This window comes from Bombina bombina, chromosome 5 (assembly GCF_027579735.1).
Source record: "Bombina bombina isolate aBomBom1 chromosome 5, aBomBom1.pri, whole genome shotgun sequence".
Classification (NCBI taxonomy): Eukaryota; Metazoa; Chordata; class Amphibia; order Anura; family Bombinatoridae; genus Bombina; species Bombina bombina.
Window position 1 is genome coordinate 92,587,584 of NC_069503.1, and position 14,609 is coordinate 92,602,192.

The 14,609-nt window shown below is 39.2% G+C and overlaps 1 protein-coding gene across 1 annotated transcript; it reads right to left on the minus strand.

The window, feature by feature from the left end:
• Positions 1–904: 904 nt before the first annotated feature.
• On the minus strand, positions 905–11,964 carry LOC128661349 (gastrula zinc finger protein XlCGF26.1-like). The gene is made up of 3 exons (XM_053715613.1): positions 11,957–11,964; positions 11,567–11,637; positions 905–2,313 (listed from the first exon to the last, which is right to left on the minus strand). Exons 1-3 carry the CDS (start codon positions 11,962–11,964, stop codon positions 1,103–1,105), a joined length of 1,290 nt encoding a protein of 429 aa, XP_053571588.1. The 3' UTR covers positions 905–1,102.
• Between the last annotated feature and the right edge of the window lie 2,645 nt (positions 11,965–14,609).

Consider the following 14,609-nt stretch of genomic DNA (forward strand, 5'->3'; position numbering starts at 1 on the left):
CGCACCTTCATGTGGACTTGGGAGCTGGCTTTGGCTTTCTAAAAGGCTTGGATTTATTCCAGACTGGAGATGGTTTCCAAACTGATACCGTTCCTGTAGGGGAAGGATCAGGCTTTTGTTCCTTATTGTGACGAAAGGAACGAAAACGATAAGCAGCCCTATATTTACGTTTAGATTTTTTATCCTGTGGTAAAAAAGTTCCTTTCCCCCCAGTAACAGTTGAAATAATAGAATCCAACTGTGAACCAAACAATTTATTACCTTGGAAAGAAAGGGAAAGCAAAGTTGACTTAGAAGACATATCAGCATTCCAAGTTTTAAGCCATAAAGCTCTTCTAGCTAAAATAGCTAAAGACATATACCTGATATTAACCCTAATGATATCAAAGATGGCATCACAAATAAAGTTGTTAGCATGTTGAAGAAGATTAACAATGCTATGAGTATTATGATCTGTTACTTGTTGTGCTAAAGCCTCCAACCAGAAAGTTGAAGCTGCAGCAACATCCGCCAAAGATATAGCAGGCCTAAGAAGATTACCTGAACATAAGTAAGCTTTTCTTAGAAAGGATTCAATTTTCCTATCTAAAGGATCCTTAAAGGAAGTACTATCTGCCGTAGGAATAGTAGTACGTTTAGCAAGAGTAGAGATAGCCCCATCAACTTTAGGGATTTTGTCCCAAAACTCTAATCTGTCAGATGGCACAGGATATAATTTCTTAAACCGTTTAGAAGGAGTAAATGAATTACCCAGATTATTCCATTCCCTGGAAATTACTTCAGAAATAGCATCAGGGACGGGAAAAACCTCCGGAATAACTACAGGAGGTTTAAAAACCGTATTTAAACGTTTAGATTTAGTATCAAGAGGACCAGATTCCTCTATTTCTAAAGCAATTAAGACTTCTTTAAGTAAAGAACGAATAAATTCATTTCATAGTAAAACATTTCCCACAGTCAGAACATGAAAATGCTTTCTCTCCTGTATGAATTTTCTAATGTGCAATAAGAGTTGATTTCATAGTAAAACATTTCCCACAGTCTGAACATGAAAAGTCTTTCTCTCCTGTATGAGTTGTCTGATGTGTAATAAGAGTTGACTTCATAGTAAAACATTTCCCACAGTCAGAACATGAAAAGTCTTTCCTGTATGAATTTTCTGATGCCTAATAAGAGTTGGTTTCAAAGTAAAACATTTCCCACAGACAGAACATGAAAATGGTTTCTCTCCTGTATGAGTTTTCTGATGCCTAATAAGAGTTGGTTTCGTAGCAAAACATTTCCCACAGTCAGAACATGAAAATGCTTTCACTCCTGTATGAATTTTCTGATGTACAATAAGATGTGATTTCATAGTAAAACATTTCCCACAGTCAGAACATGAAAAGTCTTTCTCTCCTGTATGAATTTTCTGATGTCCAATAAGATGTGATTTCATAGTAAAACATTTCCCACAGTCAGAACATGAAAAGGCTTTCTCTCCTGTATGAATTTTCTGATGTGTAATAAGAGTTGATTTCATAGTAAAACATTTCCCACAGTCAGAACATGAAAAGTCTTTCACTCCTGTATGAATTTTCTGATGTGCAATAAGAGTTGATTTCATAGTAAAACATTTCCCACAATCAGAACATGAAAAGGCTTTCTCTCCTGTATGAGTTTTCTGATGTGCAATAAGATTTGTTTTAAAAGTAAAACATTTCCCACAGTCAGAACATGAAAAGGCTTTCTCTCCTGTATGAATTTTCTGATGTGTAATAAGAGTTGATTTCATAGTAAAACATTTCCCACAGTCAGAACATGGAAATGCTTTCTCTCCTGTATGAGTTTTCTGATGTAAAATAAAATGTGATTTCTGAATAAAACATTTCCCACAGTCAGAACATGAAAATGCTTTCTCTCCTGTATGAGTTTTCTGATGTACACTAAGATGTGATTTCTGAGTAAAACATTTCCCACAGTCAGAACATGAAAATGCTTTCTCCCCTGTATGAATTTTCTGATGTGCAATAAGAGTTGCTTTCACAGTAAAACATTTCCCACAGTCAGAACATGGAAATGCTTTCTCTCCTGTGTGAATTCTCTGACGAGCAATACGATTTGTGTTATAGTTAAAACATTTTGCACATATAGAACTGGAAAATGGCTTTTCTCCTGTATGAATTTTCAGAGGTTTAGAAAGATGTGATTTCTTAAGAAAACATTTCCCACATTCAGAACATACATTTCCCACTTGGCTTCTTTGATTTTGAAGATGTAAAGAAGCATCTGCACTCTGATCATGACTAAGATTCTTGCAGTTTGTGAATTCACCTATCAATAAGAAACACAATGGAAGTAATGTTATTAATTACATAATTATTTTATAATGAGAAAACAAACTGTTCTGATTTAGTCTAATTTTTGTTACAGCTGTGCAGACCTGCTACTACTCTGAGCAACAAATGTTTTACACGACCTGACAACAGGGCGGTACTTAAATATTATATAATAATATAAATATTAAATGAAATAAAAAAATTACACTCAATACTTTAAATAAGTAATTTTGATTAAGGTTTTATTACGAAGGCATAGACAATACATAGTATAAGCTAAAATAACATAATTTATGTAAGAACTTACCTGATAAATTCATTTCTTTCATATTGGCAAGAGTCCATGAGCTAGTGCCGTATGGGATATACATTCCTACCAGGAGGGGCAAAGTTTCCCAAACCTCAAAATGCCTATAAATACACCCCCTCACCACACCCACAATTCAGTTTAACGAATAGCCAAGAAGTGGGGTGATAAGAAAGGAGCGAAAGCATCAAACAAGGAATTGGAATAATTGTGCTTTATACAAAAAAATCATAACCACTACAAAAAGGGTAGTCCTCATGGACTCTTGCCAATATGAAAGAAATGAATTTATCAGGTAAGTTCTTACATAAATTATGTTTTCTTTCATGTAATTGGCAAGAGTCCATGAGCTAGTGACGTATGGGATAGCAGATACCCAAGATGTGGAACTTCCACGCAAGAGTCACTAGAGAGGGAGGGATAAAATAGACAGCCAATTCCGCTGAAAAAATAATCCACAACCCAAATCAAAAAGTTTTAATCTTATAATGAAAAAAAATGAAATTATAAGCAGAAGAATCAAACTGAAACAGCTGCCTGAAGTACTTTTCTACCAAAAACTGCTTCTGAAGAAGAAAAAACATCAAAATGGTAGAATTTAGTAAAAGTATGCAAAGAAGACCAAGTTGCTGCTTTGCAAATCTGATCAAAAGAAGCTTAATTCCTAAAAGCCCAGGAAGTAGAAACTGACCTAGTAGAATGAGCCGTAATCCTTTGAGGCAGGGATTTACCCGACTCCACATAAGCATGATGAATCAAAGACTTTAACCAAGACGCCAAAGAAATGGCAGAAGCCTTCTGACCTTTCCTAGAACCAGAAAAGATAACAAATAGACTAGAAGTCTTTCTGAAATCTTTAGTAGCTTCAACATAATATTTCAAAGCTCTAACTACATCCAAATAATGTAAAGATCTCTCCAGAGAATTCTTAGGATTAGGACACAATGAAGGGACAATAATTTCTCTACTAATGATGTTAGAATTCACAACTTTAGGTAAAAATTTAAATGAAGTCCGCAACACCGCTTTATCCTGATAAAAAATCAGAAAAGGAGATTCACAAGAAAGAGCAGATAACTCAGAAACTGTTCTAGCAGAAGAGATGGCCAAAAGGAACAAAACTTTCCAAGAAAGTAATTTAATATCCAGAGAATGCATAGCTTCAAACGGAGGAGCCTGTAAAGCCCTCAGAACCAAATTAAGACTCCAAGGAGGAGAGATTGACTTAATGACAGGCTTGATACGAACCAAAGCCTGTACAAAACAATGAATATCAGGATGATTAGCAATCTTTCTGTGAAAAAGAACAGAAAGAGCAGAGATTTGTCCTTTCAAAGAGCTTGCAGACAAACCCTTATCCAAACCATCCTTAAGAAACTGTAAAATTCTAGGAATTCTAAAAGAATGCCAAGAGAATTTATGAGAAGAACACCAAGAAATGTAAGTCTTCCAAACTCGGTAATAAATCTTTCTAGACCCAGATTTACGAGCCTGTAACATAGTATTAATCACTGAGTCAGAGAAACCTCTATGACTAAGTATCAAGCGTTCAATCTCCATACCTTCAAATTTAATGATTTGAGATCCTGATGGAAAAATGGGCCTTGAGATAGAAGGTCTGGCCTTAACGGAAGTGTCCAAGGTTGGCAACTGGCCATCCGAACGAGATCCGCATACCAAAACCTGAGTGGCAATGCTGGAGCCACCAGCAGTACAAACGAACGCTCCATTAGGATTTTGGAAATCACTTTTGGAAGAAGAACTAGAGGCGGAAAAATATAAGCAGGTTGATAATTCCAGGGAAGTGACAACGTGTCCACCGCTTCCGCCTGAGGATCCCTGGATCTGGACAGATACCTAGGAAGTTTCTTGTTTAGATGAGAAGCCATCAGATCTATTTCTGGAAGTCCCCAGACTTGAACAATCTGAAGAAATACCTCTGGGTGAAGAGACCATTCGCCCTGATGTAACGTCTGGCGACTGAGATAATCCGCTTCCCAATTGTCTATACCTGGGATGTGAACCGCAGAGATTAGACAGGAGCTGGATTCCACCCATACAAGTATCCGAGATACTTCTTTCATAGCCTGAGGACTGTGAGTTCCACCTTGATGATCGACATACGCCACGATTGTGACATCGTCTGTCTGAAAACAAATAAACGATTCTCTCTTCAGAAGAGGCCAGAACTGAAGAGCTCTGAAAATCGCATGTTGAGATTCCCAAACCCACTGCGCTGTCAGAGATCCCCATACAGCTCCCCAACCTGAAAGACTTGCATCTGTTGAGATCACAGTCCAGGTTGGACGAACAAAACAGGCCCCTTGAATTAAACGATGGTGATCCAACCACCAAGTCAGAGAAGATCGAACATTGGGATTTAAGGATATTAATTGTGATATCTTTGTATAATCCCTGCACATTGGTTCAGCATACAAAGCTGGAGAGGGGATCGCGTCCGATGCAGCAGTCATGAGACCTAGAATTTCCATGCACAAAGCTACTGAAGGGAATGATTGAGACTGAAGGGTTCGACAGGCTGAGATCAATTTCAGACGTCTCTTTTCTGTTAGAGACAAAGTCATGGACACTGAATCTATTTGGAAACCCAAAAAGGTTACCCTTGTCTGAGGAATCAAGGAACTCTTTGGTAAATTGATCCTCCAACCATGTCTTTGAAGAAACAACAGAAGTTGATTCGTATGAGATTCTGCAGAATGTAAAGACTGAGCAAGTACCAAGATATCGTCCAAATAAGGAAATACCGCAATACCCTGTTTTCTGATTACAGAGAGAAGGGCACCGAGAACCTTTGAAAAGATCCTTGGAGCTGTTGCTAGGCCAAAAGGAAGAGCAACAAACTGGTAATGCTTGTCTAGAAAAGAGAATCTCAGGAACTGATAGTGGTCTGGATGAATTGGAATATGAAATATGCATCCTGTAAGTCTATTGTAGACATAAAATGCCCTTGCTGAACAAAAGGCAGAATAGTCCTTATAGTCACCATTTTGAATGTTGGTATCCTTACATAACGATTTAATATTTTTAGATCCAGAACTGGTCTGAAAGAATTCTCCTTCTTTGGTACAATGAACAGATTTGAATAAAACCCCAGACCCCGTTCCAGATCGGGAACTGGCACAATTACCCCAGCCGACTCCAGGTCTGAAACACATTTCAGAAACGCCTGAGCCTTTACTGGGTTTACTGCAATGCGTGAGAGGAAAAATCTTCTCACAGGCGGCCTTACCTTGAAACCTATTCTGTACCCTTGAGAAACAATTTTCTGAATCCAAAGATTTTGAGTCGAATTGATCCAAACATCTTTGAAAAATCGTAACCTGCCCCCTACCAGCTGTACTGGAATGAGGGCCGCACCTTCATGCGGATTTGGGAGCTGGTTTTGACTTTCTAAAAGGCTTGGATTTATTCCAGACTGGAGAAGGTTTCCAAACGGAAACTGTTCCTTTAGGGGAAGGGTCAGGCTTCTGTTCCTTATTCTGACGAAAGGAACGAAAATGATTAGCAGTCCTATATTTACCTTTCGATTTTTTGTCCTGAGGCAAAAAAGCTCCCTTCCCCCCAGTAACAGTTGAAATTATAGAATCCAACTGAGAACCAAATAATATATTACCTTGGAAAGAAAGAGAAAGCAACGTTGACTTAGAAGTCATATCTGCATTCCAAGATTTAAGCCATAAAGCTCTTCTAGCTAAAATAGCTAGACATATACCTGACATCAATCCTAATGATATCAAAAATGGCATCACAAACAAAGTTATTAGCATGTTGAAGAAGTTTAACAATGCTATAAGCATTATGGTCTGACACTTGTTGCGCTAAAGCCTCCAACCAGAAGGTGGAAGCTGCAGCAACATCAGCCAAAGAAATAGCAGGTCTAAGAAGATTACCTGAACATAAATAAGCCTTCCTTAGAAAGGATTCAAGCTTCCTATCTAAAGGATCCTTAAAAGAAGTACTATCTGCCATAGGAATAGTAGTACGTTTAGCAAGAGTAGAAATAGCCCCATCAACTTTGGGGATTTTTCCCCAAAACTCTAATCTATCAGATGGCAAAGGGTACAATTTCTTAAACCTTGGAGAAGGAGTAAATGAAGTACCCAGACTATTCAATTCCCTAGAAATTACTTCTGAAATAGCATCAGGAACTGGAAAAACTTCTGGAATAACTACATGAGGTTTAAAAACTGAATTTAAATGCTTATTAGTTTTAATATCAAGAGGACTAGACTACTCCATATCTAATGCAATCAACACTTCTTTAAGTAAAGAACGAATAGACTCCGTCCATCTTAAACAAAGATTTATCAGTGTCAATATCTGAGGCAGAATCTTCTGAACCAGATAGATCCTCATCAGAGATAGATAAGTCAGAATGATGGTGGTCATTTAAAAATTCATCTGAAATATGAGAAGTTTTAAAAGACCTTTTACGTTTACTGGAATGAGGAATAACAGACAGAGCCTTCCGAATAGAATTAGAAACAAATTCTTTAACATTAACAGGAACATCCTGAACATTAGATGTTGAAGGAACAACAACAGGTAATGGATTATTACTAATGGAAATATTATCCATGTTAGATAGTTTATCATGACAACTAACACAAACTACAGCCGGAGGAACAGTTACCAAAAGTTTACAACAAATGCACTTAGCTTTGGTAGAACCAACATCAGGCAGCGTCTTTCCAGAAGTAGATTCTGATCCAGGGTCAGGTAGTGACATCTTGCAATATGTAATAGAAAAAACAACATACAAAGCAAAATGATCAAATTCCTTAAATGACAGTATCAGGAATGGGAAAAAATGCAAAACAAAACAAGCCTCTAGAAACCAGAAGCAATTAAAAAGTGAGACTGAAATAATGTGAAAAAATCTGGCGCCAAGTATGACGCCCACATTTTTTGGCACCAAAAAAACGTCTGCAACAAATATGCGTCAAAAATGACGCAACTACGTGAAAACTTGACAATATTCTCGCGGCAAAAAAGTCTTGCGCCAAAAATGACACAATAAATTGTAGCATTTTCTGCACCCGCGAGCCTAACAGCCCGCAATTTAGAAGAAAAAAGTAAATTGAAAATTTTAAGGTAAGAAAAATATTTAGTTCATATGCATTTTTCCAAAAAATGAAACTGACAGTCTGAAAGAAGGAACAATGATTATCCTGAATCATGGCAAATATAAGTTTAAAACATATATTTAGAACTTTACATATAAAGTGCCCAACCATAGCTTAGAGTGTCATAAATAAAATAAGACTTACTTACCCTGAGACACTCATCTACATATAGTAGATAGCCAAACCAGTACTGAAACGAGAATCAGTAGAGGTAATGGTATATAAGAGTATATCGTCGATCTGAAAAGGGAGGTAGGAGAAGAAATCTCTACGACCGATAACAGAGAACCTATGAAATAGATCCCCTAGAGGAAGACCATGGTATTCAAATAGGCAATACTCTCTTCACATCCCTCTGACATTCACTGCACTCTGAGAGGAAAACCGGGCTTCAGCCTGCTGCGAAGCGCATATCAACGTAGAAATCTAGCACAAACTTACTTCAACACCTCCATGGGAGACAAAATTTGTAAAACTGAATTGTGGGTGTGGTGAGGGTTGTATTTATAGGCATTTTGAGGTTTGGGAAACTGCCCTCCTGGTAGGAATGTATATCCCATACGTCATTAGCTCATGGACTCTTGCTAATGACATGAAAGAAATATACACATACCTAAAATAACGGTTTTGGGTGTTTTTTAATAAAAGGTCCAGTTTCTTAAAGGGACACTGAACCCAATTTTCTTCTTTCGTGATTTAGATAGAGCATGACATTTTAAGCAACTTTCTATTTTACTCCTATTATCATTTTCTCTTTGTTCTCTTGCTATCTTTATTTGAAAAAGAAGGCATCAAGCCTTTTTTTTTTTGGTTCAGTCCTCTGGACAGCACTTTTTTATTGGTGGATAAATTTATCCACCAATCAGCAAGAACAACCCAGGTTGTTCACCAAAAATGGGCCGGCATCTAAACTTATATTCTTGCATTTCAAATAAAGATACCTAGAGAATGAAGAAAATTTGACAATATGAGTAAATTAGACATTTGCTTAAAATTTCATGCTCTATCTGAATCACGAAAGAAAAAACTTGGGTTCAGTGTCCCTTTAAACAGCTGGCATTTTAGGAGTTTCACATCTGAGCCTGTATACTATTTCACATCTCCTACACTGGGATGATGTGAGTCAATCAAAATTAAATCCAGTGCTCAGATATTAGCAGTATAATAAACTGGACTGCAAAAAAAATGCCTTTTTCCCCTAAGTAGTAACAGGTTGGTACCCAGCTCTGAGTTGTCTCACAAAAACAAACACACATTCCCTTTAAACTTCTCTGAAGTAAAAATACTATTTTATATCAACCCTGTTGATATAAAACGGGATATTTGCTTCAGTGACATTTTAAGGCATCACTTGAGCGGGAGTTATAGGTTCTGACACATGGGGAGAGCTAGATGGCATAACCTCCCTTTTTTCAGTCTGAGAATCCTCTGGTGATAAGTCTTTAAGAGCCATAATATGGTCCTTATAGTTTATAGAAATTTCAGTACATTTGGTACACATTCTAAGAGGGGGTTCCACAATGGCTTGGAAATAGCTTGGAAAACACTTTAATAAATGTGAAACAGCAATTAAACAAAAACGGTACTGTGCCTTTAAGAGAAAAAAAACTAGCACATAAACTGCAAAACAGTGTTAAAAAGTAGTAAACTCTTCGAAATTTTTACAGTGTGTATAAGGGACTAAAGCAACATCGCACCCACTTGCAAATGGATGATTAACCCCTTAGCCCCCAAACCGAAAAAGACAGTCAAGCACCTTGCCACAGCTCTGCTGTGGCTCCTACCTGCCCTCAAATACGATTAGGAAAGAAATAAGCCCTCTATAGTGGTCCTTAGATGCAAGAGGACCTCTCTAGGGAAGCTGGATGTCTCAGTCTGGAAGAACCTGCGCATCTAAAGCACGAAAATAGGCCCCTCCCACCATGTATTTGATGTCAGAGGGGCCTTAAGGAAATACTCCTAAGAGTATCTGACTAGCCATGTGGAAAACTAGGCCCCAACTAAAGACTTATCACCCTCAGAGAAAAAAACATTCTATTTATGAAACATGTAAACGTTTTGTCACTAAGTAATATGAGTATTAACATGAGTATTACCCTGTTTAGTAAGCATGATCCCAGTTGTTGCAAAATCACTACATCTAGCTTACCTCAAATACACAAGGCTCTGTCAGCATTTTCTAGAACTTATCATCTCTCTAGAAATAAAAATACTGAACATACCTCAAAGCAGGTAATCTGCAGACCGTTCCCCCAACTGAAGTTTTCCCATACTCTTCAGTTATATGTGAGAACAGCAATGGACCTTAGTTACAAACCGCTAAGATCATCAACCTCCAGGCAGAATTCTTCTTCTAATTTCTGCCTGAGAGTAAAACAGTACAACGCCTGTACCGTTTAAAAAAAAAAAACTCTTGATTGAAGGTAAAACTACACTAAGACACCACATATCTCTTTATACTTCCTATCTTGTCGAGAGTTGCAAAAAGAATGACTGGAGATGGGGGTTAGGGGAGGAGCTATATAGGCAGCTCTGCTGTGGGTGTCCTCTTTGCAACTTCCTGTTGGGAAGGAGAATATCCCACAAGTAATGGATGAACCCGTGGACTGGATACACCTTACAAGAGAAAAACGTTCAGCACCTTGCCACAGCTCAACTGTGGCGCCTACCTGCCCTTTAGGATAGATTTATGGGGAAAAAAACTTCTTTTAAGCCCTCAAACACAGCAGGACCCTCTGGAGAAGCAGCTGGATGTCTCTGAGTAAAAAAGAAACTGCGCAACTGAGGCGCGGAAATAGGCCCCGCCCACCTCACTCGATGTTATGGGGCCTAAAAGAAACACACCAGAGTGTTTCTAAACTAGCCATGTGGGTTAATAACCCCTAAATAAGCCACAATGACCCCTTAAAGTACCTCAAAAAACGTTATGTTTTCAATAAAGAAAGTTTTTTCCTATCAGTGTCACCAATAACCAATGAGCCCTTTATGCAAGCTAAGATTCCTACTAAGTGTCTGAATACAGCTTACCCTTCCCTCATGGGGACATTGCGAGCCTTTTCTAGAATTATCACAGTCTGTCTAGACAAAAATAGACTGAACATACCTCAATGCAGCTTAGCATGCAAACCGTTCCCCCAACTGAAGTTTTCCTGTACTCTTCAGCCCTTGTGAGAACAGCAGTGGATCTTAGTTACAAAGTGCTAAGATCATCATCCTCCTTGCAGAAATCTTCATCCCTTTTCTGCCAGAGAGTGAATAGTACACACCGGTACCATTTAAAATAACAAACTTAGGGGGGCGGAGCCTAGTGGAGCTCCAAGATGGAGGCTTTTAGATAGAGCTCCGTGAGTTGGGTCAGGGCAGGATGCCAATTCTCCCTCTAAAGAGTGCACTTTGGGGGTTGTTAACGTTCCCCAACTCCTCACACAACCACAGAGCCTGAAGCGGCACTATCAGCTGGCAGCGGACCGACAGAGGAGGCGGCGTAAAAGGAAAACAATATACCCAGGGATCCGCCATCTTTTCCCTCCCCTCTCCTCCCGGTGTCAGAGCAATCACAGACAGGGTGATTCCAGGCAGCAGCGCAGCCATCAAACACCCGACGGCACCGCAGTCACATCTTATCCGGACTCCTGATGCGACACACAGCCCTCAGCTCCGCAGATGGCTCCTACTGAGTGAGTACACCCCATGCATGTAACGCTCACCAGCACTTATAACTGGGGATACAAACACCTAGCTTAACACACTTGAGGAGCAAGTAGCTAGAGGAGGCTGCAACACAGACCACTTACCATGATCTGAAAGCAACCAGACAGTTAGAGGCCATAGAATCCGATATGGGGAGACAAGCTTAGGACCTCTCCTGTAAAAAAGAAAAAAATACTCAGATAAGCTGGAAAGAGACTCTGGGGCACTACATTATCCATGTGGTAACCATAATGTGGTCCCATAATTCTGTATAGAGGAGATACATTTTAAAAGCAGGGGATCATCTAACCAACTAATTTTTGGCGATTTAGGATCTGAGTCAAGATCAAAAGCTAATTACACTCTTGGGATTTTATGTTATAAAAGACCCTGGGAGGGAGGTCGAATTAAATAACAAGAGGCTGAGTTCTGGGCGTACATTATGTCTATGGGCTAAGCCCTTGTTTTTTTTTTCCCTTTCTTCACACTCTCACCTATTCATACCGCAAGACTGCCATCTTGTGGACAAAAGCAATACTGTGGACTGATAGTTTTCACAACTTTCCAATAGTGAGATCAGGAAGGGATTTTGAATTAAAGTATTCCAGTCAGAAAGAGATCAGGAATTGTAATTCCCTAACTCCTACAAGTACAGGGAAGTTGGAATGGCCTCTAAGAGACTAAGTAAGCTGGAGAAAACAAACAAGAACACACCTGTCACCTCCTTTTTTAAGCCATCCCAAGGGGACAATTCTCAGGAACTGACCAAAGACATGGCGGAAAACAGAGAACCCACCTTAGCAGCACCCGACCATTTAGGGGATGACACCCCTTTAACTAGAGCAGATCTTCGTCTGCTCGTTTCCAAGCAAGACATCACAAATAGCTTTGATAAACTGTGGGCCAAAATGGACACTATGCACACATCCATGAATGAAAGCCTAAGCGATATTAAAAAGGATATCTCCGAACTGGGCACCAGAGTGGAAACCCTTGAAAGTAACGGAGATAATCTTGTGGAGGATGTAGAGATGGCAGTTCAACAAGTTTCACAGCAGCAACAAGTGGTTGAGGATTTGCCAGACAAGATTGAGGATATGGAAAATAGAAATAGGAGAAGCAACATCCGACTGAAAGGCATCCCAGAATCAATCAAGAATGATGACCTCCCCTCCTATCTTCACCAGCTGTTCTGCGCAATTACAGGGATGGACCCCTCTACAGAGATAGAAATAGAAAGGGCTCATAGAGCCTTAAAGCCCAAACCAAAACCTGACCTCCCTCCTAGAGACGTCATTGTAGAGTTTTTAAGGTACCCAGAGAAAGACAAAATTCTCAGAGAAGCCGCCAAACAGCCAACTTTCAAATTTAGAGGCAATGTTATTCACTTCTACCAGGACTTGAGCACTAGAACACTGCAAAGAAGAGGTTCTTTACGACCCTTAACTACTCTCCTCAGAAAAAATCAAATCACATACAGGTGGGGTTTTCCATTTGCCCTGCACATCACTAAGGACAATAAAGCCCTCACAGTTAGAGATGCCATAGGAATCCCAGATATTTGTGAAATCCTCGGCCTTGAAACTCCGTCCATTCCAGAATCCTCGCAGACAGTGGAGGTGCCCAAACCGCAAAGAATACCTCTGAAATCCCAAAAATCACAATGGTCAAAAGCGCCTCAAGAGACAGAAAAATAGATGAAGGTCTATACCTGAAATGTTGGGGTAATATTTTTTCTTTTCTATACCATATCGCAGATTACAGAAGACAGATGGAAAATACAGGACAGTGTCACGGAAATATGATCTCTGTGGCCGTGTTATTGTATGTTTTTGGTTTTCGTTATCATGTAATCTAGAGCTTAGCTCAGTCTTTATGCAGATTCTACTTCACCCTTGTTCAGAGAGATAGTTAGAAGTGTAAGTATTCACTTGTTAGAGGTCTGAGAGAAGTCACTTATTTATTCTACACCATTAACGTGATTAAGTAACTTACACCTCTCTCCAAACGATGTTACAGATGATGGACTATATTTGAACTGTCTGGACAGCAAATGTAGGACAGTGACACAGTAATATGATCCCTAATGCCGGGTTATTACATGTTTTCAGTTTTCGGTAACATGTATTTAAGAGGTTAGCTCAACCTTTATGCAGATACTAGTTCACCCTTGTTTAATGGGACAGTTATGAGTGTAATTAATCAGCTATTAGAGGCTGTAGAGAAGTTACATATATATTTTAAACCACTAAAGTTATTCAGTAAATTTCACCTCCCCCCAAGAAATGTTATAAGGAGGGTTAGTTGGCCCCTCCTTAGTCCTTGACCCCCCCTAGAACACAATATGTTTTTTCAGGATGATTATCTTAAATATCTGTTTTTTACCTCAGGTTTACTCATATGGTTTATTCACATTGTTTTCACTGTAATTGACCTGATTTTTTCTCTATTTCAGAACTTTTCTCTTCTTACCTCTCTTCCTCTCCTGTCTTCCCCTCCCCTACAAGGACTCCGGGACTCCCCACCGCAAGGAAGAAGGTCAGAATCCACTACCAGGAGCTATAGTATCAAAGAGCAGGGTAAGATATATGTCTTGCATCTAGGGTTTAAAGGTCTACAGGCCGCTGTGAGACTCAGTGAGAATTCCAAACACGCACATGACCGCCCCTAACATTACATTAGTCTCCCACAATGTTAGAGGCCTTAACTGAGATGTCAAAAGGAGAAAAGCTTTAGCCCAGTACAGGCAGATAGGAGCCAATGTAATATTTTTACAGGAGACCCACTTTATGTCTGGCCATGTCCCAAAATATTGGGAGAGACAATTCCCCTTACATTTCCACTCCACCACAGATAAGAAAAAGAGAGGGGTGTCTATCTTGTTTCATTCCTCTTTAAACTTTAATCCCACTAACACCATTATAGATAAGGAGGGCAGATACATAATCGTTAGAGGCATACTAAACGAGGTGGAAATTGTTTTCTGTAATGTTTATGCTCCAAATGAACAGCGGGTTTGTCGTTCCTTCTTTCCAGTTGGAATGCAACTAGAATATTTCTTGCTGGAGATTTTAACGTATCCCTGTATAAACAAGACTATTACCCAAAATCCCAACAGACTCACAGACACAATAGAAATGTGGGTAA